The sequence below is a fragment of the Etheostoma spectabile genome, chromosome 22 (assembly GCF_008692095.1).
Source record: "Etheostoma spectabile isolate EspeVRDwgs_2016 chromosome 22, UIUC_Espe_1.0, whole genome shotgun sequence".
Lineage (NCBI taxonomy): Eukaryota > Metazoa > Chordata > Actinopteri > Perciformes > Percidae > Etheostoma > Etheostoma spectabile.
Window position 1 is genome coordinate 4264371 of NC_045754.1, and position 23681 is coordinate 4288051.

A 23681-nucleotide genomic window follows, 5' to 3' on the forward strand; every position below is an offset into this window, starting at 1 on the left:
CCCTCTTGCTGTAGTCTGCGGCGCTGGTTGTGCCTGCGCTGCTTCAGATAAACACTAGAGGGCATGTTGCATGTTTTAATTTAATAAGCACCAGCAGTCGGCAGAACAGTCCTACAAATGTTTGTTTTAAAGCTTTTCAGACCAAGAAAGAAAATGACTGATCTCCAGCCTTTTGTTATCTGAATTTGAACAAGCCAGCCTTTTACTGACAGATGTCCCCATGCTCTGACATCTTGATTTCGGTAAGCCGCAGCTCTGAATCTTAAAAACATGTTGCACAACTCTTAAATCCTGCTTTATAGACCTTTTTCACGGCAGACATGCTGACATGTCATAGTGGGTCATGCACAGGTGTATTCAAAAACCATTAATGATGGATGGCTGCATCCACTTACAAGAGGCCCTGCTGTTGTGCATGTTGACTCACTGAAATAGCTCAGTGGGACACTTGGAGTTTAGCCATCGTTAAGGTTATCAATTTCAGCTGTGCTTTTCCTACTACGACAAATCAAAAATGTCTATTGTGAGAACGGTCCATTAAGCAGCTGTTTTCCTGCCTTCATCAGCGTGTCTGAGGTTGTTTAGGGATTAATTTAATGCATTTATTAATCATTCATACTGATTATACAAACACTTTTTTTAAATTTAAAAGTTTTTACAAAACAACTTGGTGGATACAGAAATGTGCTAGAAAATATATAAAATATCTACTGGAAATACAAATACTAACCTAGTATCCGCTTATAGTAATACTGTGTTTTGTGCGTGACTGATCAACAGACTGGAAATAAGAAAGCTGGAAACAACCTCACATACCCCTGATGAATTCAAGATTTTTGGTGAAGTCAAAGGTTTGAACCTCCTGCAGTGTCTTTATTTCACATATTTACAGACAAAACCACCTGCTTATTTACATTCACATTTAGTTTTGGTCGCTCTGGCAAACAATACAAATTTAGTGTCATTGTCTACAACCTGACTAGAGTACAGTTTCTCTTTTTGTTTTGATGCCTTTCAGGTGTTTGAGCTCCAGCTGACGTAGAAGACTGACTGCAGGTGGATGTTTCCAGTTTTTCACTAAGGTACTGACTGCATTGAAATCTGTGTCTCAGGTCATTGTTGTGTATACGAGCAAAATGTGGACGGCTATTTTAACATCCACCTCACAGTTGGTCAACTCAAAACCACAGATTTAATGTCTGTACATTCATATTAAGGAGCACAATTAAGACCCTGTTCATATCAACTTTAAACTACCATTTAACATCATGGTTTTGGGCCTGTAGTAGAGATTTGTCACTGCAATTTTTTTGTGAATACCAACATTTAAAAAAAGATTTGAAAAAAGTCTATACATTAGTTGCAAAAAGAAGAAATTAAAAAGGTCTTGTAATGTCATATTTACATAAGTGCTACAGTGAATGCTGCGTTCAAGGAGAACTTCATTGGAACTCATTGCTGCGGACATCTTTTTTTGCTTTTCTCAAATAGAGTTGGATACATCTGTGAATATAACTGAGGGTTCATTCTCACCCTTGCCAATAGTGGTTTGACACTTGATGTCTTCTGGAGCTTTCAGCCACATCTCATGGCTTTCATTTGCCATCGAAGCTTGGTCAGTTCTGAAACTGAACCAACCTGTTTAAAACACCAAAATTAAACAATAACACATGTAAAAACTAACCGATGGAGGCAGCGGTAGAGCAGCCACTCCCGTGTTCTGAGAGGTAAAATGAGTCAAAGGAGTCCGGTGGCTTTGAAGAGAGCGGAGATAACGGCTTCAGTTCCCTGTTGTAAAGGGCTGTCTGACGGCAAGGTACAGCATTTTCTAAATATAGATTTCTTTTAGCCCCCCCCCCCATCCCCCGTCCACAGCAGGACATTACTTATTGCCGTCTACTGTAGCTTACACTGGCTATGGAGAAGAAGCTCATACAAACACACTTGAAAAGATCGAATCCAAAGCCTTTTTTAAATGGACATTTAAACATCTACATTTCCTTGAAAACTGGACTCAGCTGAGAAACTTGTTTGATACAATTTAAAGAGAGATTGCTCCATCTACGACCTCGTGTAAAATAAGAGCCATCAACAGTTTACAGCATTTCATGTCAGGAGATGGATCTAACCTTCCTCACAGTGTTTTCTAATGTTCCCCACGTCAAAACATCCGAGCTATCCCTTTAAGTTAAGAACGTTTAATCAAACTATTTCCTAAATTAAGCTTCAAGCTCAATCAGTTATAGTCACTGATTCATCCAGCTCTCCTTTGGTCCAATATAAAAGATAATTTTGGTTTGCGTGCAGGATTTGCTGCACTGTTCATTACAAACGGTTCAAGACATTTGAAAATAAACAAAATCTCACATTTCTGCTGTTTGGTTCTGCTGATGTGCCTTATTGTTTTCCAGGTCTGCAGCTTATCCAACATGACAAGAACGCCTGAGAATACCAACCGCTCGGGAAGCTTTCAATGCACCGTTTGGAGAACGATTAAGATGAATGAGCCAACAGCACAGCGAGAGGCTGGGGTGCTGCTGCCAACAAAATCAAAGCCGGATTTGTGAGGAGCAGTGTTTTTAAAATGGAGTACTTTTAAACTCACGAAGGAAAAGGTGGCAATTTTACACCCTTAAACTTTACAACATAGCTGTCAACTAACTTTCTGAAAGGCTTGTACTGTTAGCAGTAGGCCATGATCGGTAAATGGTCTCAGAAGTTCAACATCTGGCTGAGGGAAAATTAAGATGAAGAGTTCATTGACAGCTACAGACCCAGATAAAAACAAAATATCACACAATATTTACATCTGTACACAAACACGCATCCAGGGACTCACATAATCTCTGATGTCCAGCTGATAAGAGTTTTACACAAAATTCCTAGAGGCAGACCCCAGTTTTCAGGCATTTGCTATAAAATCAATAAAATGTAATGTTTTTACATTTACCAAAAGGTCTAAATTGCTACTTTACTTTTTTCCTATAATGGAAAAAGAACAACTCTCCTTGTGCAGAAACTGGGCTCTGTTAAAGACGGGTTTGTGATTAGAGAGATGAGTTATGAGGCAATTATGCAAAGTTCTTTATATTTAAAACAAAACTTAAAATTTGAAATACAGTCTAGTTTTGGTAGATCATCACTAGATATTCCACAGTGTAGGGAAACCTAAATCTTTGTTTCTGTATTTGTTTATTTTTTCTAATGTTAAATGTTTGTCGATGTATGCAGGGGGGGTGGACTGGGGGGGGGGGGGGCAGGAGTACCCAGGGCCCTCATGTGAGGTGGGCCCAAAAATATACTAGAATGAACAGCTGTGGATGCAGAGAGGGGCCTATAGAAAATGCCTTCTACAGGGCCCAGAATTTTGTGCTACGCCCCTGGACGTATGCACCATTTACCAAAGCAAACTCCACATTAGGTGTAACCTACTGTGGCAAATTCTGTTCTGCTTATCATCTCATAAAAAGTAAAGTATCTGGAAACCCGTTAAACCATATTGAACTTCAACATAGCTTGATAGTCACTAGAACTTAAGGTTATTTTGCGTTTTCTGCACATAGGCTAACTGCTTTAAGGATTCCCTGTTAAAAAAAGCCAGAAAATCCCTGGAACAGGACAGGCAAGGAAAATGGCGAGAATATACTCAGGCAAATCACATCTGAATTCAACCTGGGTTGGTGTGCAGAATGTCAGCTCACCAGAACCAAAGCATGAAACAGAGTCACTATTGTTTTGCATGTTTTGTCTAAGGTTTTGTTCTTAGCTGTGTAAGATCACTTATGAAACTTAGCTGAGAAAATCTGCTGGTCTACACACTTTAAAAAGGTAGAAGTCTGCCTCAAAGAAACATTCATACAACAGAAACTTGAATCTATCGAATCCAAGCCCCATTTGCTTTAATACACTAATTGATTAGCTCTCACTCGCAAACAGCCCCCAACCATAAGTCTCTTCTCCCCCCATGAAACCAGTGTGTTTGTTTGATTGGTGATCCTGAAAAACAGAAAAACCTCCTTCCCTGTGACTTGCTGTTGCAGTTTTTCATTAGTAGGAGAAGTCTAGAGGCTGCAGCCATGTTTACGAGAGCGATGGCTCCATCTCAACCATTAACGGCGTGATGGTGGATCCCGAGACCTGCAGCTGATCGTCTAGCTGATGAGAAACGCCCCGAAGAAGCTGCTCTTCTCGTCCATGTCCACGGCAGAGGCGTTGGTCACCGTGACGAACAGGCGGTCGCCGTTGCCGAGCGGGAACAGACCACCCTGGTGGGCCGAGTGCAGAGAAAACTGGGAGCCCCGGGACCAGCAGGAGGTTCGGCTCGTCTTCATCAGCAGGATGGGAACCGGGTAGGAGCTCACCTGGCGGGAGGAGGAGAGGTTTGTTATGTGGTGGCTGGAGGGAGGCGTTCATGCTGCGCTGGTGGGTCGGATGAATCCCAGGTCGGATCAATCAGGTCCAGGGGCGGGGTTAGAAGGGGGGGCACGGGGTGGCACAGGCCCCCCCCTTGATATATGATCGGTCCCCCCTAACCCATTGGGCTAGAGTGCTATCAACCTGAAAGTTGTTTTCCACTGGATCAGAGTCCTGTCACATGTTGTCCTGTTCTGACAATTTTCCCAGCCCTTCTGAAATGACCAATTAATGTTTCCATGGTGACTAACATTCTGATACCGTGGAACCAGCACTGAAATAGTTTTTTTTTTAAAGATGATTTCGGCATGATTTTGGCATTTTAGGCCTTTACTTCCATAGGACAGATGAAAACATGAAAGGGGAGAAACCCTTGTCTAAGCTGGCCTATACAAATAAAAGCCTAAATTTGAATCTTAAAAAAGATGTGTGTACAATTTCTTTAAAATGAAAATAAGTAAAACTAATGAATGCAATGTTTTATTTAGCAGAATTACATTGTGTTGTTCTATCCTATCCAATATTTGCTATATTTCTAAGCAGGTTTTCTATGCGGTATTTCCCTCCTTAATGATTATTTGTCACCCCTGTGCCACCTCACTTCCTGGAAACTCCTGCAATCGCCCCTGACCAGGTTGTAAAGAATGGTCTTTTACAAATTACAATATTAAATATTGCCTTTAATTCTCTAAATTTTCCACATTATAGCTTCCAATAATTCACCTCTAACGCCCCCCCTCTATCCTTCTAACGCTGCATTCACAATGACTGCGTCGGCCTTCAGAGCGGCCTGCGTCGAAATAGCTGATACAATTCCACTTTTGGAGAAACACGACTCCACAACCCGATGTCACGCTGCGGTGGCCAATCATGTAACCGGTGACCAGACACGTCAGTGTGTTTGGAGGTGGTGTGAAAAGTCCCGTACAGGAAACAGGAAACAACGCTGCCTCTATCGCTGCCACAAGAAAACACTGAACTGCCCGGGGGTTTGTGTAACAGCAAAGCACAGTCTTCTCCGTCTAGCTTTTATATGACAAAGCAGAAAGTTGGATGTTTTATTGGATGTGTGCCACGCTGTTATACAATACACACTCACTGTCAGGATCCACATTGGTCACATTGATCTAATTAGTCAGACCAGCATCTGAAGTAACACCTCGGCTGGGAATCACCAGTCTGCCGTGTTCAGTGCAGCAAAAAGAAAGAGATTAAAATTTAATTTGCACATGGTCAAATTACACTCCGTGTAAACACAACTTTGCTTGTCTAAATCTGGCTGGAGACCTTTGTTGCATTCAATTCCCCACACTGTCTCCCAAGGTTTCTTGTCCCTGTCTCTGCTGCCTGGTATCGAACACAGGCTCTTATCACAAATCTTATAATACAAGTACACTTCAAATATTTATTAGGTGATTCCGAAAAACTGGCAGCTGATGAGTCAAATCCAAGTCAAGCCCAATAATTAATTAAAAACACAGACGCCCAACGCGATCCCAACGCGTACATCACGTTTTAGGGATAGTTTTTATCCTCAGGTAATCAGGTTGTTGAATGATAGCGCAGCAGGAAGGAGGGCTGGGGTCTGTATTTAGTTACTTAGCCACTGTTTATTGTGGTGGTTAAATGGTTTTATGTTTTTAAACTATATTATTGTTATTGATTGTTACTGTTGACTGGTGCTGAGAGTGTGCAATAGGGCATACTGTATTTCATTGCTGTGGTACTTGTACTAAAGTGCATATGACAATAACTTTTGAACTTAAAAGAACAAAGTAAAGTCTTACGGTGACCCGTTTCTCACCTTTTTATAGACGTACTGTAGCAGGGGTCTGCCCCTGTCCTGCGCCTCCTCGCCGTCCTCGCCCTCCTCCTCCAGGGAGTGGGTGTGTCTGAAGTACGTCTGGGCGTAGATGTAGTAGAGGCCGGGCTGCGGCACCACCAGCTCCCCGTCCACCAGCTGGACGTCCTGGAGGAAGGCCAGCCCCTTCTGCCCCTCCCACCAGGAGATCTTCTGGCCCTGAACCCGACGGCCGGCGGAGACTGGAGCTGCAGAAAACCAACATCACAAGCCAGAAGGTGAAGATTTGTTGTAAAAGCCAATTCCCACCAAGAAAAGAAACATGGTGATGATATATTAGGGTCATGATACATACAGGCATCGTTTCATTTTAAATAAAGTGCAGTGATTCAAACCGAAGTGAACGGATGCAGTGTATGTAGGACTTCTAGCCTTATAGTTTGCAGACCTTGACATAAATATCGTTAAAGTTGTGACTTTTGTAGGTTACAGTTGTGAGATAGTAAGTCAGAATTGTAAAACTGGATGAAAAACAATGAAAAATTAGGACTGGATAACATTTAAAATACTCCTTGTAAGCCAAAATTATGAGATTCTAATTAAGAATTATGACATTTGTAAATCACTTTAATTATAAGATAGTAAGACATTTTAAATGTCACGTATGCCGCATTTCCACAGCATGGCACGGCTCGCCTTTTAGTTTTCCATGAGTAAAATTAGTTGATGGTACCTGGTACTTTTTTTTTTTTTAGTACCACCTAGGTCGAGGTTCCAAGTGAGCTGAGCCTATAATAAAATAAAGTGGCAGCACCACTAGGCAACGCTAGGACATTCAGCTGAGAATCCCACCTACACTGAGAAAGTACTTAAGGAGATATATCTGCTGTGGAAAAAGAAAAGAAACAATTACCTACTACCAAGAACGTGAGTTGAGTCAAACCATGTAATGGAAAGGCACCATTAATATCTTACTCTTTTGACCTACAGTAACATTAGTATGTTTATAACACTTCCTGCTATCCTGCACTTACTGCTATTGCACTTCTGGTTAGACCCAAACTGCATTTCGTTGCCTTGTACCTGTGTAATGACAATAAAGTTGAATCTAATCTAATCTAATCTAACAATCTAAAAATGTACTTTTCCTTGCAAAACATCTCTTAGATAAGATGTATCTTTTACCGCAAAACAGAAATGCACTTTGACACAGATGCAACATTTCAGTCTGTGGGCCTTTTAATTAGTTAAATCAGACAGTATAAATAGCTAAATTTAAAAAGGCACTGTGTGCCTATAGATGACACCCTTACGCAAATTAATTCAGACTGTTGTTCCAATCGATCACTAATTCATTTTAAATCAAACAGCCTAGATATGTTTTGTTTTTTTTAATGTTTTTTTTATTTCAGACACCACTGTGTGCAGTTAATTTCTGCAGGACTCACCTCCTCCCTCACGCTCCAGCTGGGGCACAAAGCTGCCAGTGACATGGGCTGCGACTTTGGGGCGGGGTGAAGCCCTGTCGGCCATCACAAGCGAGGGCAGCACCCGCGACACTTCATCTAGCATGGGAACAAAACAAAAAAAAATTAACCTTACAATTAACACACCTGTGATAACAAATCACTGCATTCAAGTTTTTGAAGGAAATGTATTTTATCTGCACAAGTAAGTTCCTGGTCATCTAATTAAAAAAAAAAAAAAAAAAATGCTTATCTTCAACACACAAAGTCATAGGTCCGTGTGTTTAAGTTTTCTCACCTCTAACTGCCGACGAAATCTGCTTCTGGTAACGCTGGGACAGAGACTGCAGGGCGAGCAGCAGAAAACATTTATTAAAGCCTTGAATCCAACAACAACAACAACAAAACACTCATTAAGAAATATCGACATATTCATAACATATTCAATTTAATTTTAACCTCACTTACACTGCAATGTTGTTTTCTGGCACTATGGCAATTGCACTTTACAAAACCTTTATTTGACGCCACTGTACTTCAGTCTACCTTCTGCACATTGTCTGTTGTTTGCCTGTTTTTCCTTGTGTGTTTACTTGTTTATTTGTTTTTCTTTTATTGTAGAAAATGCTGCTGTAACGAGGAAATTTCCCTGCTGTGTTATGAATAAAGTATCAGCTAATCTATATGGAATAAATGTCCATATCACTTTGTATTCCACAGGTGAACCCAGCAGCCGTCTGATGACTTTAACCCTGAACTTCTACTAAGACCTGGATCAGGAATAAGAAGGAGCCTTCCTGTTCAGGTGGGTAACAGATCCTTCCCTGATAATTGACCCCTCTCCCTATCCCTCATATCACAACGTTCCTCCCTCCAAACTGGCTCCAAACACACGCAACAACTGCCAACTGTAGTGGATTCTGGATCTGTTTCAGTTTACTAGTTTCCCGAAATGTAAAAAGCAACATAATGGTTGAAAACAAAATGCATTCTGAAAGCATTAGAGAAGAGAGGAATCTTTTTCCATATGTTAATGCTAATAAATAACTTGTGTAGAAGAAGAAACGTTTTGTTGCCGTTCCTATTGGTTGCCAGTGGAGGTTACGAGGGTTAATGATTTCCCTTTTTAAAATATTTGTACAGCTTCAGCCATAACTGAGAGGGAGGTGAAGGAAAACAACTAATTCATGAGCTCCATTTACCTGCAGTCGGTCAGCGGGAAGCACAATTTATACCGCCTCTCAGACCCTTGTTTTCTCTTCAAGTTTGCAAGACTTCGTCTTTTTTGAGGATGAAATTTAAAAGGTCCCATGGCATGAAATTTCACGTTGAGGTTTTTTAACATAAATACACTGCATTAAACACACTGATTTTGAACATGAAACTGCTTCATTCAGTGTTTTTATCGGTTTTAATCAGCTGCTCCATTTGTTAAACCGTTGTGAATAAAAACCTCCCAAAGGAGCAGAAACCGCATTGTAATTATCTGAATGATAAATAAACAACTCAAGGAAATATGTTTGAGAAGAGAGGATTGGCGTGTAATCAAAGCAGGACAGCAAATAACAAAATTAAATTTTTAACTTAGAGGGAGCCTTAAATGTGCTTTCACTCTCCGTTCCGAGTTAAAAGCAGAAACCGATGTTCTGGCTCAACAGTCCTACTGATGTGTTTATATTCTGGACTAAATTTAATCAAGTAGATCAAGAGGAAAGTCCCCGCTGTTTTATTCAAGAGAGCAGTGAAGTCAATCAGAGAAGGAAATAAAAACAAACAATGCGTACAAATAGAAAGTAATGTGCATGTGTGTGTGGTGTGTGTGTGTGGGGAGTGAGTGAGAGCGATATCAGTAATTTTCTTTAGCTCTGGGTACTGTTTCTTTCTAATAGGAGGGATAAAAATGAGTGTGTGTGTGTGTGTGTGTGTGTGTGGTGTGTGTGTGTGTGTGTGTGTGTGTGTGTGTGTGTGTGTGTGTGTGTGTGTGTGTGTGTGTGTGGTGTGTGTGTGTGGTGTGTGTGTGTGTGTGTGTGTGTGTGTTGTGGTGTGTGTGTGTGTGTGTGTGTGTGTGTGTGTGTGTGTGTGTGTGTGTGTGTGTGTGTGTGCGCAGGTGAACACATTCCTGTGCTGATTAAACCACACAGGCTCACATCTCCAGCTATGAAGGAGCTCATTGTGCGTCTGCAGACAGTGATTTGGATCATTTCAACATTTTTCTTCTGCCGTTAATGTTCAGCAGCTCAGGAGGCTCCTAATAATTCTGTTATATTAACGATAATAACGGCACTGAACCGCAAACTGCACCTACTGTCCTTAAAATCCCTTTGTTGCAACTTGTTTTTCTTATTCTCAACAAATTCCACAAAAAGACCAAACCCAACAACATGTTAGTCCATCTCTCAGCACCGTCTGACCTCCTGTCTGGGGCTCTCAGCCCCGAGATCAGCGGTTTCTACTGAAGACGTAAAGCTTTAAAACACCCTACAAATGTATAGGTTTATACTTTAAACAGCTGCTTACTGTAGTGTGTGTGTGTGTGTGTGTGTGTGTGTGTGTGTGTGTGTGTGTGTGTGGTGTGTGTGTGTGTGTGTGTGTTGATTCATCAAGCTGTGATACACACAGTACTTGTCAGGAGATACATTTACTTTTAATGTTACTGAGGAATTAGATTTTTCTTTTTTACACTTTACATTAAAATGGATTTTTAAGCAGTTTTACATGATGCAACCGCTTTTTTCAACAAGAAACACTGCAACTTCTCGCTCATGTTGTGTGATGCAAGAACATATGTAGTTATACAATTATGCACAAAAAAATAGGATTTAACCCTTGTGTTGTCTTCCCGTAAACCATGAAAAAAGGGTCTTTTGTCAACACTATTGCATTTTCTGACATTTTTGTCACTTTTTCAATGTTGTGGGAGCTTTTTTTGATGTTTTTTCCAAAGTTATTTGATATTTACAACGTTGACATTTTCAGCTTATTTTCAAGGCCCATTTTTTTGTGATTAAAAAAACTGAAAATGGGTCAAATTTGACTCGAGGAACGCGTGAGGGTTAAGGGGAGGCTGTGTATTCATGTGTCAGGGAGTGCTACTGCATGTATGTAACAAGTTGTACAAAGTCTTTAGAGTCTCTAGAGGGAGCTGTGTGGAGTCTGATCAATCAACTTGAGCAAAAAGCATCAAATGCTTTCATTTCTGAGAGGCTGACACCAGAGTGGTTGGCATTTTTGCTGACGGCATCGACTGAAGCCGATTGATCGATTATCAAAATAGTTGCAGATTAATTTTCTGTTGATCATCTGTTTGTATAATAAACTAATAGTTTCAGCTCTGAATGGGTTTAAACTCTACTTTACTGTACGCATGCTCAATATTTGTCACACTGGCAGGACTGAAGTCTTTCTCGACTCAAATGTCATCGCCACAGGCGGTGCAATAATAATGACAATAACATTAAAGCTGATTTATCGTTCGCTTTATTAGACTTTGCATCTTGCAAGTGTGGGGGGATTGGTAATGTCTCCAAACTCCAGAGGGTGGGGAGACTTGATTCACAGCAGGCTGGGTGGAGAAAAAACAAAAAAACTTTGCTTTGAAAGCCAGAGATCTCAGCAGCTGGCAAAATAATCATCGAGTCATTAATACTGATCAACAAATACTGATATGCAAAGGTCATTCTGGTGAAGTCATACTTGATACAGCTTGACCGAGAGAATTACAATCAGGTTTTGAGATGTTCTGTATGAGTTTCCAAGTGTGGAGCGCAGTGTTTTGGAGTTATTAGCCGCTTTTTTTTGCAGTTTCTAGAACAGGGATGTTCAGCAGGGGGTCAGGGACCACTAGGGGGTCCTCAGAGTCAGTGCAGGTGGGCCTCCAAATTGTTCATTTTTGAAAGTTTTTTCTTAACATGAATCCGACATATTATCAGCAACTGTAAATCTCCACTGCTTACTGGCCTATAGTCAAGGTAGTCACTAAGGCCATCCACAGATGTGTGCCACATGTACGTTTATCATTCCAATATGATTTATAAAATCATGCCAACAATTATTAGGCTACTTGAATCACTTAGCATTCTATCAACAGACAAATGCATAAAAGGCTTTAGGCCGCCCTACGAGTTATCGTAGGCCCAGCTTACTATGCATCTTAATTCTATGCAATATATGTAGTAGGGGGTCCCTGATCCATCTCTCTTTCAGATAAGGGGTCCTAAGGGCTGAAGACCCTGGTCCTAGAACATAACGTTCCTAGAACCCTTTTTTCTCGTGCTCCGACTGGGACAATTTAGAGATTTTAAGTTCCTCTGGCCACATTTCCTATACATTTTTCAACTCCAACTTCAAGGCAGGGTCTTTTCCTTTTTTCCCTTTTCCACATAGTGGGGGTTAGATGGCTGCGTTATAATAACAAAAGGTCAGTTCCTATGGCCACTCGGCCAGTGTGGATGCAAATGGGAAACCGGTTTTTGTTAGAACTGTTTAGAAGTGGACTGTTACTATGACTACTTGGTTGGAAAGAGGCTACTGTGGCTCCCCCGTACCTTCTCAATGAGCAGGTGAAGCTGCTGAGTGACCTGCCAGCACGGATCCCCCCGAACAGCCGTGATGCTCTGCAGGTCGCCGCCCGTCAGACAGGAAACACTGCTCCTGGCGAACGTCTCCTTCATCTGCAACACAGTGGAAACATCAAGAGGAGCATCTAACAACTAGAACTAATGACTCTTTTAACTTCTCATCAAACGTCCCTGAAGAAGGAATTCCTTTTGTTTGATGCAAAAATGTAAACTTTAAGAAATTTGTAGCATATTTAGATGAAGATGTGCTTATTGGGGGGGGGGGGGGGGGGGGGACACATCACTGGTTAAGTTTGCTTGGAACCTGATTCAACATCATTTCTAGACGTGTCCCTCTTGTCATCCGTTTAGGTTTCGGTTGCTCCCGTATTTCTGCTGCAGATCATCTGGGCTAATGATTAATTCCTATAAACACAGACTGAGAGTGGAGCTGGACCAAATCCAGGTAACCAAAGGACTCTGGCCTCACCAAAACAAGCAGAGTGAGTCTAGCGCGCGCGCGCACACACACCCACAAACACATTCATACACGCACACACACTTCCTGATAGTCACAGCTAATCATAAAAATAGCTGCAGCTGCCAGAGCTTTTTTACTTCCTTGTCATTTTTTTCGGTTTGCAAATGCAGAGAAGACCAAAGAAAAGTGTCACTGCATAAAGCTGCATTGTGCAAAACTGAACTATTCACTAATTAATAAGTAGCATTCATTGCATTGTGCTCAGGAGCGCAGCTACAGAATCAGAGCCATGAAGAAGACTTCCCAAAAACTGTCAGTAGTACATTACACACTGAAAGTTTAGAGAAATGACAGCAGTGTTCAAGGCTGACAAAAAGTCTAGTTTTCTTGAAGCTGCGTTCAAAAAAGGCCGACCAGCTTCGCGGTGCGCACCGCGTGCGGATGCGTAAAAGCCTCCGCGCGTCTCCTGGTTCGTCACCCCGAACCTTTGTCCTTACCGAGTTGAGAGCCGTGGTGAAGTGCAGCACGGTGATGGTGACGACCACAGTCTGCAGCAGCACCGCCAGCAGCAAAAGCACCCCGAGCTTCGGACCGGAGCCCGTCATAACGACAGACCGGCGTCCGGTACCCGACCAGCGCAGTCTGCGTCCTGTCCTCAGACTTCCAGAACAAGAACAATGGCAGAGAGAGCTGACTCCTTAACTTCTACCCTCCCCGTCCCCTGCAAGCAGCAAGAGGAGGAGGAGGAGGAGGAGGCGGGGCCGGCCTGGCCTGGCCTGGCCTGGAGAACTTCTCCTGGTGAGATTATTGTTTCATTTGTGCGCTGGAAAAACACAGATAGCCTTAAAGCTTATTGTGAGCGCTCTTATCGTTGCTATAGATCTGTACAGAGCTTTACTGTGAGAAAAACACATTTAACATCAGAATATGAACAAAACAATGTCCTAGCATTATGAATGAGTGGCACAGCCGACGTTTGGCACGTACAGTACATTACCACAGTTTTAGGTCATAGACAGTGGTGCTCATAAGTTTAGTTTGCTTAAATTGACTAAAAAAGGAATAAAAAAAAAATCATCTTTTGGAAATTTATCTTGATGCCTTAATTAAAAAAGTCCAACCTATAAGGACACCAATTTTCTTTGTGAATGAATAATGTATCTTTAATAAATAAATGTTCTTCCTTAAAATACAGAGGGCATAAGTATACAACCCTGTATGTTAAATTCCCATAGAGGCAGGCAGATTTTTATTCCAGTTATTTCATGGATCCTGGATACTATGCATCCACTGACCCACAGTGTCAGGTTCAATTCTGGCCATTAACCCAGTACCACGGTCTCTACAACACCTGCTTACTGGTTCCACTATTATTCCATTTATTTAGTATTTATCTCACTTATTATCCATTATTTATTCATCATTCTCATTTCCTATTTCAGAACTGCTCATAATGTTCATACTGTTCATATTGTAGTATAATAACATAGTACTATTTATCCCAGTACCCTTTGCACTATCTTCCATATTTAAATAATTTGATTGGTCTCTTCATTGCACTCATCTCTCTACATTGTCTCTGTTTAGAGTATGTATATATTAGTATGTATTATTGGTGTGTCTATTAGTGTGTCTATATTAGTGTGTCTATATTAGGTGTATATATTAGTGTGTATATATGTTGTCTATATTAGTGTGTTAATTGTGTAAGATATGTGTTGATTATGGTATATGTTTGTTGGGTTTTTGTTTGAATGTGTAAGACATTGTGAGCACCTATGTCCAAGGAAAATTCCTGTATGTGTCTTCTACCTGGTCAATAAGCTGTGATTTCTGATCCTGATGAAGTTCCCTTGGCCTTTGGAATAAATAGTTATTTTAGTTAGCCATAGCTTGTTTGATTGGCATTGAGCAGATGATTTATGGAAAGTGCCCTTATCAAGCTCAATGTAGGGTGAACGGGTATGTGAGGATGACGATGGGGGGTCTATTTAATCCAAAGGCCAGGGAAACTTTAACAGGATGCATAGTATCCTGATCCATAAATAACTGCCTTCAAATAAATCTGCCTCCTAGGGAATTTAAATATGTGGGGTGTTATACTTTTGACCCCTGTATTTTAAAGGAAGAACATTTATTTATGTACGATACATTATTCATTCACAAAGACAGTTGGAATCCTTAAAGGTTGGTTTTGTCCTGTGTGTGTTTTTTTTTTTTTTTTTTTTTTTTTTTTTAATTAAGTCTTTAAGATTGATTTTCAAAACATTAATTTTTTTATTCCTCCTTTCAGTCAACTTAAGCCTGGGTTCCTAAACTTATGATCAGCACTGTACTGTAGCAGAGTGGCTGGGGAAAACCATAAATTAGGCTTTTCTTCAAAGCTGTGGCTTATTTGGTTCTGTATGCTGCCTGGAGCACATGTAGCCAAGATGTCAGCTTGTTAAGATAAAACGATCTATAAAACATTCCATTCCTTTCTCTTCCAGATCTCTCCAATATTTATCTTGTAATGTCCATCCATCATGCATCTCTCTGAGGTAAGGAAAAATGTTTTTAAGGACACAAATAGGTTTGTCTCAACAGATCATCATCTCTATGTTCATATCAGATATTGGAGGTGGGAATCTCGTCGTATTACCTGGTATTAGAAGTATATTTTTCTACAGTTATCCAAAGAGAGGCTTCTTTAGGATGTGATATTCTTGCATTCTTTGTCAGGCTGCATAACAAAAACATGATGTTCTTAAGCGCTCCCTAACATCGCTGCCACCCTGCTGAATGATAAAGTGCGTTGGAAAGACATGTGAGGTTATGTGATGAAGGGTATTTTAAGTCAGTATGAAAGACAAAACATCACATTTTTCACATTGCCTCACGGCGTCGACCCTTTCACCATCAAAACAAGGTGGAAAAGTCACGTTTTGTGTCAGTCAGGGTTGAGAAAACGCCATCGAAATTTAAAAAAAAAAAGTAACATTTTTATTTATGAAAGAAACTTGGAAACTCGTGGAAAAGAGATCTTAATATCAAAGAGACTGCCTCCTAAATAAATATGATTTTATCGTTATTTCCTACATAAAGAAGTCAAAAGTAATGTGCGAGATTCTTGAATTTGAATCTTTTTATCCTTTGATATCTTTTCAAAGACTTTTACTTTTGACTGTTTTTTCTTTAGATTTTAGTTTTGTCGGTGCAGTTTTTGCAGCTACTTCTGCTCTTTTCTCTGCCCATCCAGCCACAGGGAGAATCCATTAATAATGGTTATTAGTTCTTCTTTTTTGGTTTATTACAAACTGGAAAAACACCACTGTGTGCCAGAGGGCTTTTTCCCAAGAAGACTTTTCTCACACGATGGAACAGTAAATTCAGCCTGTTGTTATTGTTGTATAAGTCAGTTTTGGACCGCTTTAAATTGTAATTTTCAAACTAAATTTTTCATGCACTGTATTTATGTAACAGAATAAATTAAAATAAAAGCATGGTAACGTCTAGAAAATAGTAAATCTTTTTATAGTAACATCCTAATTAACATCAATAAAATATTTACTTTTAACACCAAAAATCATCCCCAAAACCTATATTTTCCATTTGTTGTTAGCATCTTGCATTACCATATATCTTCTCAAAAATGTAATTATTTAGACATTTTTGTATTTAAACTAGTGCTGTTAAACGATTAAAATATTTAATCGCATTAATGTCATAGTTAACTCACAATTAATCGCACATTTTTATCCATTCTAAATGTCCCTAGATTTCTTTTAGTCCCATTATTTCTTTCTCATTTGAAGGATCTTCTCAACATGGAGAAGTGGATCAGTTCGCTTTGTGCAAATGTTTTTTTAAATTGAAACATATAGTCTACTGTAGTGTTCAATTTCACACTCACATTCTCACTTAGAGCAAATACTCTCTCACACACTATAACACTGTTCATCAATGAAAGGGTGAAAAAATACTTTGACGGGGGGGGGGATTGACATCAGCTGTGTGCTTGGCCATCGAGGGGTATTTCAGACTCGGGGGGGGGGGGGGGGGGGGGTATTTCAGACTGAGTGCTGCGATGATAGCTCAGTTCACAACGACCAAACACACACAGATCACTTTGGTCTCGTCAATGGAACATTTGGACACTTTTAAAAAGTCAACTTTCCACCCAGAATCTTATTAGTGTCGATGTCGGCATCTCACGCTCGCCATCCACTCAGAACGTAACGTTACTAGTCTTTGGCCGACTTGCGAGCCCAAACAAGTGTGTGCGGTGTGTATCTGTAGTTTCCGGTCTTGATAGAGCCGTCGTGGTGTTGTAGTTTTTCCAACGTTACTAGTTGTTGCAACAGCGTGTGAAAAAACACCAAAAAGAATGTTAATCTTGCACTAAAAACACATCCAGATACACTTTAGAAAGCAAATCTCAAGGCAAAGTCTAATTTAATCTGTAGAAAAAGAACTTGAATAAGAAGGTTTGCACAGTGTAAGCAGTGATGTCTTTTTTTCTCCCCTATGTTAGCCAAGCCGTCAGTGCTCTGAGCCGCTTCGGTCGCGTTGTTATCAACGTATCGCTGTGCAGCGAGACGGGCTGAACCTATAAATGGATCCCGGTCCTGTTGGCTCGTTCCTGCGTCTGCAACATCTGGCCTCAATCTGGCTCCTACGCCCAGCTGCCCCCCCGGGAGACGCTCTCCGCTTAGGTTTCACTCGGCTACGCCTGCAAAGACCTGCTGGGGGTAACAGAGATTCCGAAGTGTGTGTGTGGTGTGTGTGGTGTGTGTTGTGTGTGTGTGTGTGTGGTGTGTGTGTGTGTGTGTGTGTGTGTGTGTTGTGTGTGTGTGTGTGTGTGTGTGTGTGTGTGTGTGTGTGTGTGTGTGTGTGTGTGTGGTGTGTGTGTGTGTGTGTGTGTGTGTGTGTGTGAGATAAAGAGCACAGTGTATGTGAGGGACAGGATTGTTCATGAGAGCATCCTTGGCAAAATCTGGAGAAACAAAACTTTAAATCTTTACCTTCTGTGGACGGGCTTTTTCATCCTTGAAGTCCCCACAGAGTTTAAGTCCCCACGTTGTAGCTAATACAGGCGCAAAGACACATTTGTGAGTGGATTTCTGAACGGCGGCCAAGTTTTGATACGAAGAGGAGAACTGACCGACTCCCCCGCAAAGTCAACTCCCTCCATTCTCAGTCGCCTCACAAACTTTGTCTTCCACTCCCCTCCGCCTTCATTCTGCCTCTCCCTTATTCTCTGGTTCTTGTTGCCTCTGTATTCGTTTTTCTTTGTCTTTTCTTTCCTGTCTTTCTCATATCATCTTCTTCCATTTGTCTGCGTCTTCCCCTCTCTTGATGCATTGACCATAAACAGGTACAGTATTGCTAAAGCAAGCTGTAAAAACTTGACAATGCAATAATTCAGAAAATCTGAATCATAAGTTTTCATGGCGCTTTGGCATCAAACGGGCATCGGGCCCACCTGGGTCCCAGGTGTGTTGAGGCACGACACCGCGATCATTTCTTGCTGCAGTTTTTGACTAAAATACGACCCAAAGAAAGCACCACCTCTGGCGTTGATCACCTCGCTGTCTGGACTTGCTAAGTTGTTTACAAGACGAGGTTGGCAGAAGTGCTTTTCACTCACATCACAGGTGGACTTTAATAGTCCTGACTCTGAACAGTCTGGATGCGTTTAGAGAAAGGTGGTGCGTTGAACAAGACCTGTGTTCTAGTCTCCATTTAAAATGTTCCTCCTGTTCTTCTTTTACTGAGTTCATAAACTTGTTTAATGATACACAGGTATGTGATCAAATAGTGGCAGATACGTTTTTTTAAATGCAACATTCTCTTACTCTTATTCAGCCAAAACTAATGAAGCAATGCAACTAAATCCAAAAGAATGTCCCGATTAAGACAGATAAATGTGTGTATTTATCTGTGTACTTGTATGAACCATGTTGAGGCAAACATAAATGTGTTTACACAGTCACATTATGGGGACTCACGTTCTGATTTTGGGACAGAAAGCAGGTCCTCACAAGGTAAGCCATTAAAAATTTGGTATTGTTATGTTATGATTATTAAAATAAACATTCAATATTATCTGTTAAAACAGCAACGGTGAAAACCAACACGCTGTAAATCTAAATCTGGCTCTCTGAGTGCTGCCAAGGTAAACACCCTGTTCTCTCACGCACACACACACACACACACACACACACACACACACTCAGTAAGAAAGAGGTGGGACATCAGAGGCATCCAATGGGCATTCCGGAAACCTGAGAGCTGACCAATGAGCAAACGGGAAACTTTTGGGGACTTTCCAAACTTTTTTTGGTTCAACTTGCTTTTCAGATTAGGTTTTTTTAGTGTGTGTGTGTGTGTGTGTGTGTGTGTGTGTGTGTGATAGTTTCTCTCCTACTTTTTGTGTGTGTAGGACCCCCCCTTCCTTGTGTGGATGTCAATGCATGAAATTTGGGGCTGCTCGCTCACGGTTTCATTTCAGAAAATCAAGAGTTAAGAGAAAAGCGAGCAATCGAGGAGGCTGACACTCCCGAGAGAGCAAGAGAGAGCGAGAGAGAGAGACCCCTTCCAGATACAATTTACTAAAGTGTGTATGTGTTCTCATGCCCAGGGCGTTTACATGCCTGTGTGAAAGTGTGTGTGTGTGTGTGTGTGTGTGTGTGTGTGTGGGTGTGGGTGTGGGTGTGTGCAGCTATTGTTCGATATTGTTGAATGCCAAACATTTCAAAATTCTGCACGTGACAACAATGGTTTATGTTTGCAAAAGTAACGCTTATTGCAAATTAACTATGGTTATTGACTGTAAAGGTTTAGGCCAATAAAACACTTAGTAACAGTTACAGGACAATAACTCATTAAGGTGCGTTCACACCAAGGCCTTTTCTAATTTGCGTCTTTGCATTGACTTTGTATGTAACCGTGACGCCTACTTAAACGGCTTGGTGTGAACGCACCATAACATGAGTAGCATGTGATCCTGCTATCAAACTTGCGTGGTTGAAGGTCTCTTTTAGACTTTAAGCGACACTTTGCCTTAATGATTCATCCAGTCTTGTGCTGATCCTCTAACATGCAACGCCCTGCTGTTTATGTGCTAATAACTGTTAAGAAAAGTTATTTATTCCAGGGAAACTCACAAACCGCAAGTTCCTGCATTGGTCGTGGATGTAAATTGTCTTAAATTGACCCAATTACTCAGGAGAAGTATTTTTCAGGCCATTCGTATGAACCGGTTAGTCTGAATGAAACTGTAAAGAGGCCAGGGTGTGTCAAGGTGGGAAGAAAACAAATTTGTGCAAATGATTAAGTAATCTGTGGTCTTGAATTAGCATTACTAATCCCCTTGCCATTAGTGTGGTCTTACTTGAATTCACGGCTGGGATACACTTGGATTTTGATCGTGGCGTGAGAGATGTGGATGTTTTCTGTGTTAAGCACAATGCACTAGCTTTGAATTCCCTACAGGGCCCTGAACTCAACCCCATCCAACACCTCTGGAACATCTACTGTGACCCCGATCTTATCACCCAGCATCAGCGTTGACCTCGCTAATGCTCTTGTGGCTGAATGGGAGCAAACATCTGCAACGGAGGCTGTTGCAACAGTAGATGGATGTGATGCTCCGGGTTGTCCACATACTTTTGACGTGTTGGGTGTGTGTGTGTTGTGTGTGTGTGTGTGTGTGTGTGTGTGTGTTGTGTGTGTGTGTGTGTGTGTGTGTGTGTGGTGGTGTGTGTGTGGTGTGTTGTTGTGTGTGGGGTGTGTGTGTGGTGTGTGGGTGTGTGTGGTGACATACAGAATGTGTCCTTGTGCAGTTTGAGGCCACATTGTGGGTTTTTCTTCTTCCCTAGTAATCTCTCTCTCTCTTCTCCCCTCTCTCTCTCCCCTCTCTCTCCTCTCTCTCTCTCTCTCTCCCCTCTCTCTCTCTCTTCTCTTTTTCTGCCTTTTGCAGTCTCACCCTCCCTTCCTCCACTATTTTCCCAAATTGCTATACACTCCCTTCTCTCTCCTCTCTCTCTCTCTCTCTCCTCTCTCCTCTCTCTCTCCCTCTCCCTCCCTCTCTCTCTCTCTCTCTCTCTCTCTCTCTCTCCTCCTCTCTCTCTCTTCTCTCGCTCTCTCTCCCCCTCCTCCCTCTTTTTGCCGTCAGAAGAAGTGAACAATATGACCTGTAGTCGCAGTCCTCCTCATGAATTCCCCGCCGCTCCGGCTTTCCTTTCACATTCTCACCGGTTTTGTTTTTCGCTCCCGGCGCCTCTGTTTTCCCTTTGAAATGATCACACTGTGATTAACGAGCAGCACCAGAGGGGGCAGGGAGGTAGTCAGGCCTCCAGGGACACACACCACACACACACAAACACCACACACAAACACACACACCACACACAACCACACAAACACCACACAACACACACACACACACACACACACACACACACCATATATATTTCACAAATGCAGCTGAAAGTGTCTTGTTAGTGATTTTATCGTCTCACATGTGTCACAGTCATGTTTGTTTTAAAACAGCGTGAACAGTGAAGAGCGGCATGAAGTTTCTTTTTTGTTTAATTCCCATCTGGGCCGAGACCCCAGAGGCAGGGACAGATTAGGCAGAGGAGGGGGGAGGGGGGGGGGGGGCTCCTGAGGCAAAATATGAGCTAATGACCTCCCAAACCTTCCCCTCACTATATTACCTGTAATGTTTTAAACAGCCGTCAGGTACAGTGGACACAGCTCGCTACACGGGGCTCCTTATTTTAGAACTATTAAATTAATCGTCAACTATTTTGATAATTGATTATAAATTTGAATCATTTTTTTTATTCATCAAGAAAGTAACATTTCTTTGATTCCAGCTTTTTAGATGTGAATTTTTTTTTTTAGTTTCTGTGACAGTAAAGTGAACGTCTTTGAGTTGTGGACAAAACAAGACATTTGAGGACGTCATCTTGGGCTTTTGGGAAACACTGATCCACATTTTTTTTTTTTACAATTTTTAAGACCAAACTAATCCATCCATCCAAACATCTTTCAACCGATTAATCAAGTCCTGTAGCCTTAATTTATGTTTTTTTAAAGTGCTCCAGAAGCCAAACTATGTGGAGTCCTACATGTGTCTGTGGTCCTTTTCATAGTTTATTAAGTAATTGTAAAAAATTCAACATTTTCAACTTTTAAGTAAAAACATTTTAGGAAGAAACATTGCGGGGACTCAATGTCTGGCTTTCTTTCTTTATATTCTGCGGTACTTTTAACCATGACAGTCTCTACACCTCGTAGAAGTTTCCTGACTTACATAATTGTATTTAGTATGTAGTATAATATAGTATTTGTTAAAGTATACTGTCATTAGTATACAGAAAAGAATCACCATGCCTTTACCGTTTTATATTAACAGTAAAGGATGCAATGCGTGCAACAATCAAACTGCCAATTGAATACTTGTTTTTTGTGTTTTCTCAGATCACTTTTGTTGCAGTTGAACCAATTTGTATTAATTCTCTGCAGCTTTGTTTATGCAAAATGAAAAGCGCTCTCATCTTTAGTATGCTTCGCCATAATACTGAAATAGTTCACATTGTAGATTCTTCAAAGAACCGTGTTCAGTGCTTTTAAAAAGTGCCATTTTGAATTGCAAAATGTGTGCATAGCAGAAAATGTGTTTAGACTTTTGGAGACTTGAGAAGATATTTTGCTCTGTGTGTCAGTTTAAATAATTGTGCTATGCATGTCACTGTAGCGTGTTGGCAATTGGAAACAGACCAGCAAGGCTTACAGGACTTATACCATCTTGAATTGTGGACCATCTCTCTGATTTGTGGACAAAGCGCATGCTGGCATGAGGTTTCCGCTCTGCTGTGTGACTTTGATGGGGATTAAGTGGTTGGGGAAATAACAATTGCAGAGTGAATACTTGTACAGAACTTGCACTCAGTCGTGCGACCTGTTTGGCAGCTGGCTGCAGTGTTGCAGGCTGACTGTTGCTTCACTGACAACACACACACACACACACACACACACACACACACACACACACACACACACACACACACACACACACACACACACACAACACACACACACACACACTTTCTTACTCACTTACTTACTGGGTTAATGAAGTCCTGATGGCCAATCACACGCTAATCAAGCGTGTTAGAGCTGAGCAGACAAACACTTAGCGTGCCCTGTGGCGCTCCAGATGCAGGTTTGATAATGCAGAAACAAGCAGACCAGTTTGTCGGGAGAAGGTCGCGGCTTACCTCTCGTGATAACATGATCTGACAGGCCGTGTTGCATTCTGTCACGCACTCACCGTGATGGCTTTGGTTTCTGTTTCTCTGCAGGCTTTGACCTGAAGGGCGAAGAAGAGGATGAAACAGAAAGCCAACTCATTGATTTCCAGCGAGGAGGTGAAGAGGCCACGTTGAACCAGTTTTCAGACAGACGGAGAAAGTTTGGCAGAAATGTGTTGCTCGGTAAGTGCTTTTATTACACTCCAATATCACGGCTCACACGCATAAATCAAAAGCAACCGCCTTTGTCCGGGGATTAAAAAACATTGAATTGTAAATCCATCTCAGGAAAACCCATAAAATGTTATGGCGTTCATAAATCTTTAAGATAAAAATAAGAACAAAGAGAATAAAAAACATGATCCATGTGACAATAATAAACGATATCTACTTTTATTTTTTACAGCTGAATTACTGACTGAAGGCCGGTGTGTTCAGGTTGAGGATTTGGCGCCCTCTCCTGCACGTGTCAGGCTTTTATTCTGAAATTTGACCAGAAAGAACACACCTGAAATGTGCATGTATTTGAAAGGATTATGTATTGTTAATACCACTGGGAATACATAACTTAGTTATTGATTAAACATCTAATTGTTTTTTTAATTAGAAAGAATTATAAAAAGGTGACATAATACACTATTATCACTATTTAACTACTTT

At 41.2% G+C, this 23681-nt stretch overlaps 1 protein-coding gene and 1 long non-coding RNA gene across 4 annotated transcripts; both read right to left on the reverse strand.

Annotated features, from left to right (window-relative positions):
- Positions 1–858: 858 nt before the first annotated feature.
- On the reverse strand, positions 859–22815 carry LOC116672637 (uncharacterized). 3 transcript variants are annotated; one of them, XR_004327603.1, is made up of 2 exons: positions 22797–22815; positions 859–3925 (listed from the first exon to the last, which is right to left on the reverse strand). It is a non-coding gene; the product is annotated as an uncharacterized LOC116672637 (long non-coding RNA). The 3 variants fall into 3 exon arrangements; XR_004327602.1 differs by lacking the exon at positions 22797–22815 and adding an exon at positions 22720–22757; XR_004327604.1 differs by lacking the exon at positions 22797–22815 and adding an exon at positions 21132–21141.
- Positions 3853–13445, reverse strand: LOC116672626 (tumor necrosis factor ligand superfamily member 10). The gene is made up of 6 exons (XM_032504551.1): positions 13215–13445; positions 12225–12350; positions 7979–8024; positions 7663–7779; positions 6218–6462; positions 3853–4361 (listed from the first exon to the last, which is right to left on the reverse strand). The coding sequence occupies exons 1-6, from the start codon at positions 13320–13322 to the stop codon at positions 4152–4154; spliced, it is 852 nt and encodes a 283-aa protein (XP_032360442.1). The 5' UTR covers positions 13323–13445; the 3' UTR covers positions 3853–4151.
- Positions 22816–23681: the final 866 nt, after the last annotated feature.

Coding starts and splice junctions, on each gene's coding strand:
- LOC116672626 (XM_032504551.1), bottom strand. CDS start 13,322: ATGACGGGCTCCGGTCCGAAGCTCGGGGTGCTTTTGCTGCTGGCGGTG. Junction 8,025..12,224: donor TTCACCTGCTCATTGAGAAG/GTACGGGGGAGC, acceptor CTCGCCCTGCAG/TCTCTGTCCCAGCGTTACCA. Junction 4,362..6,217: donor TACAGTACGTCTATAAAAAG/GTGAGAAACGGG, acceptor TCCTCCCGCCAG/GTGAGCTCCTACCCGGTTCC.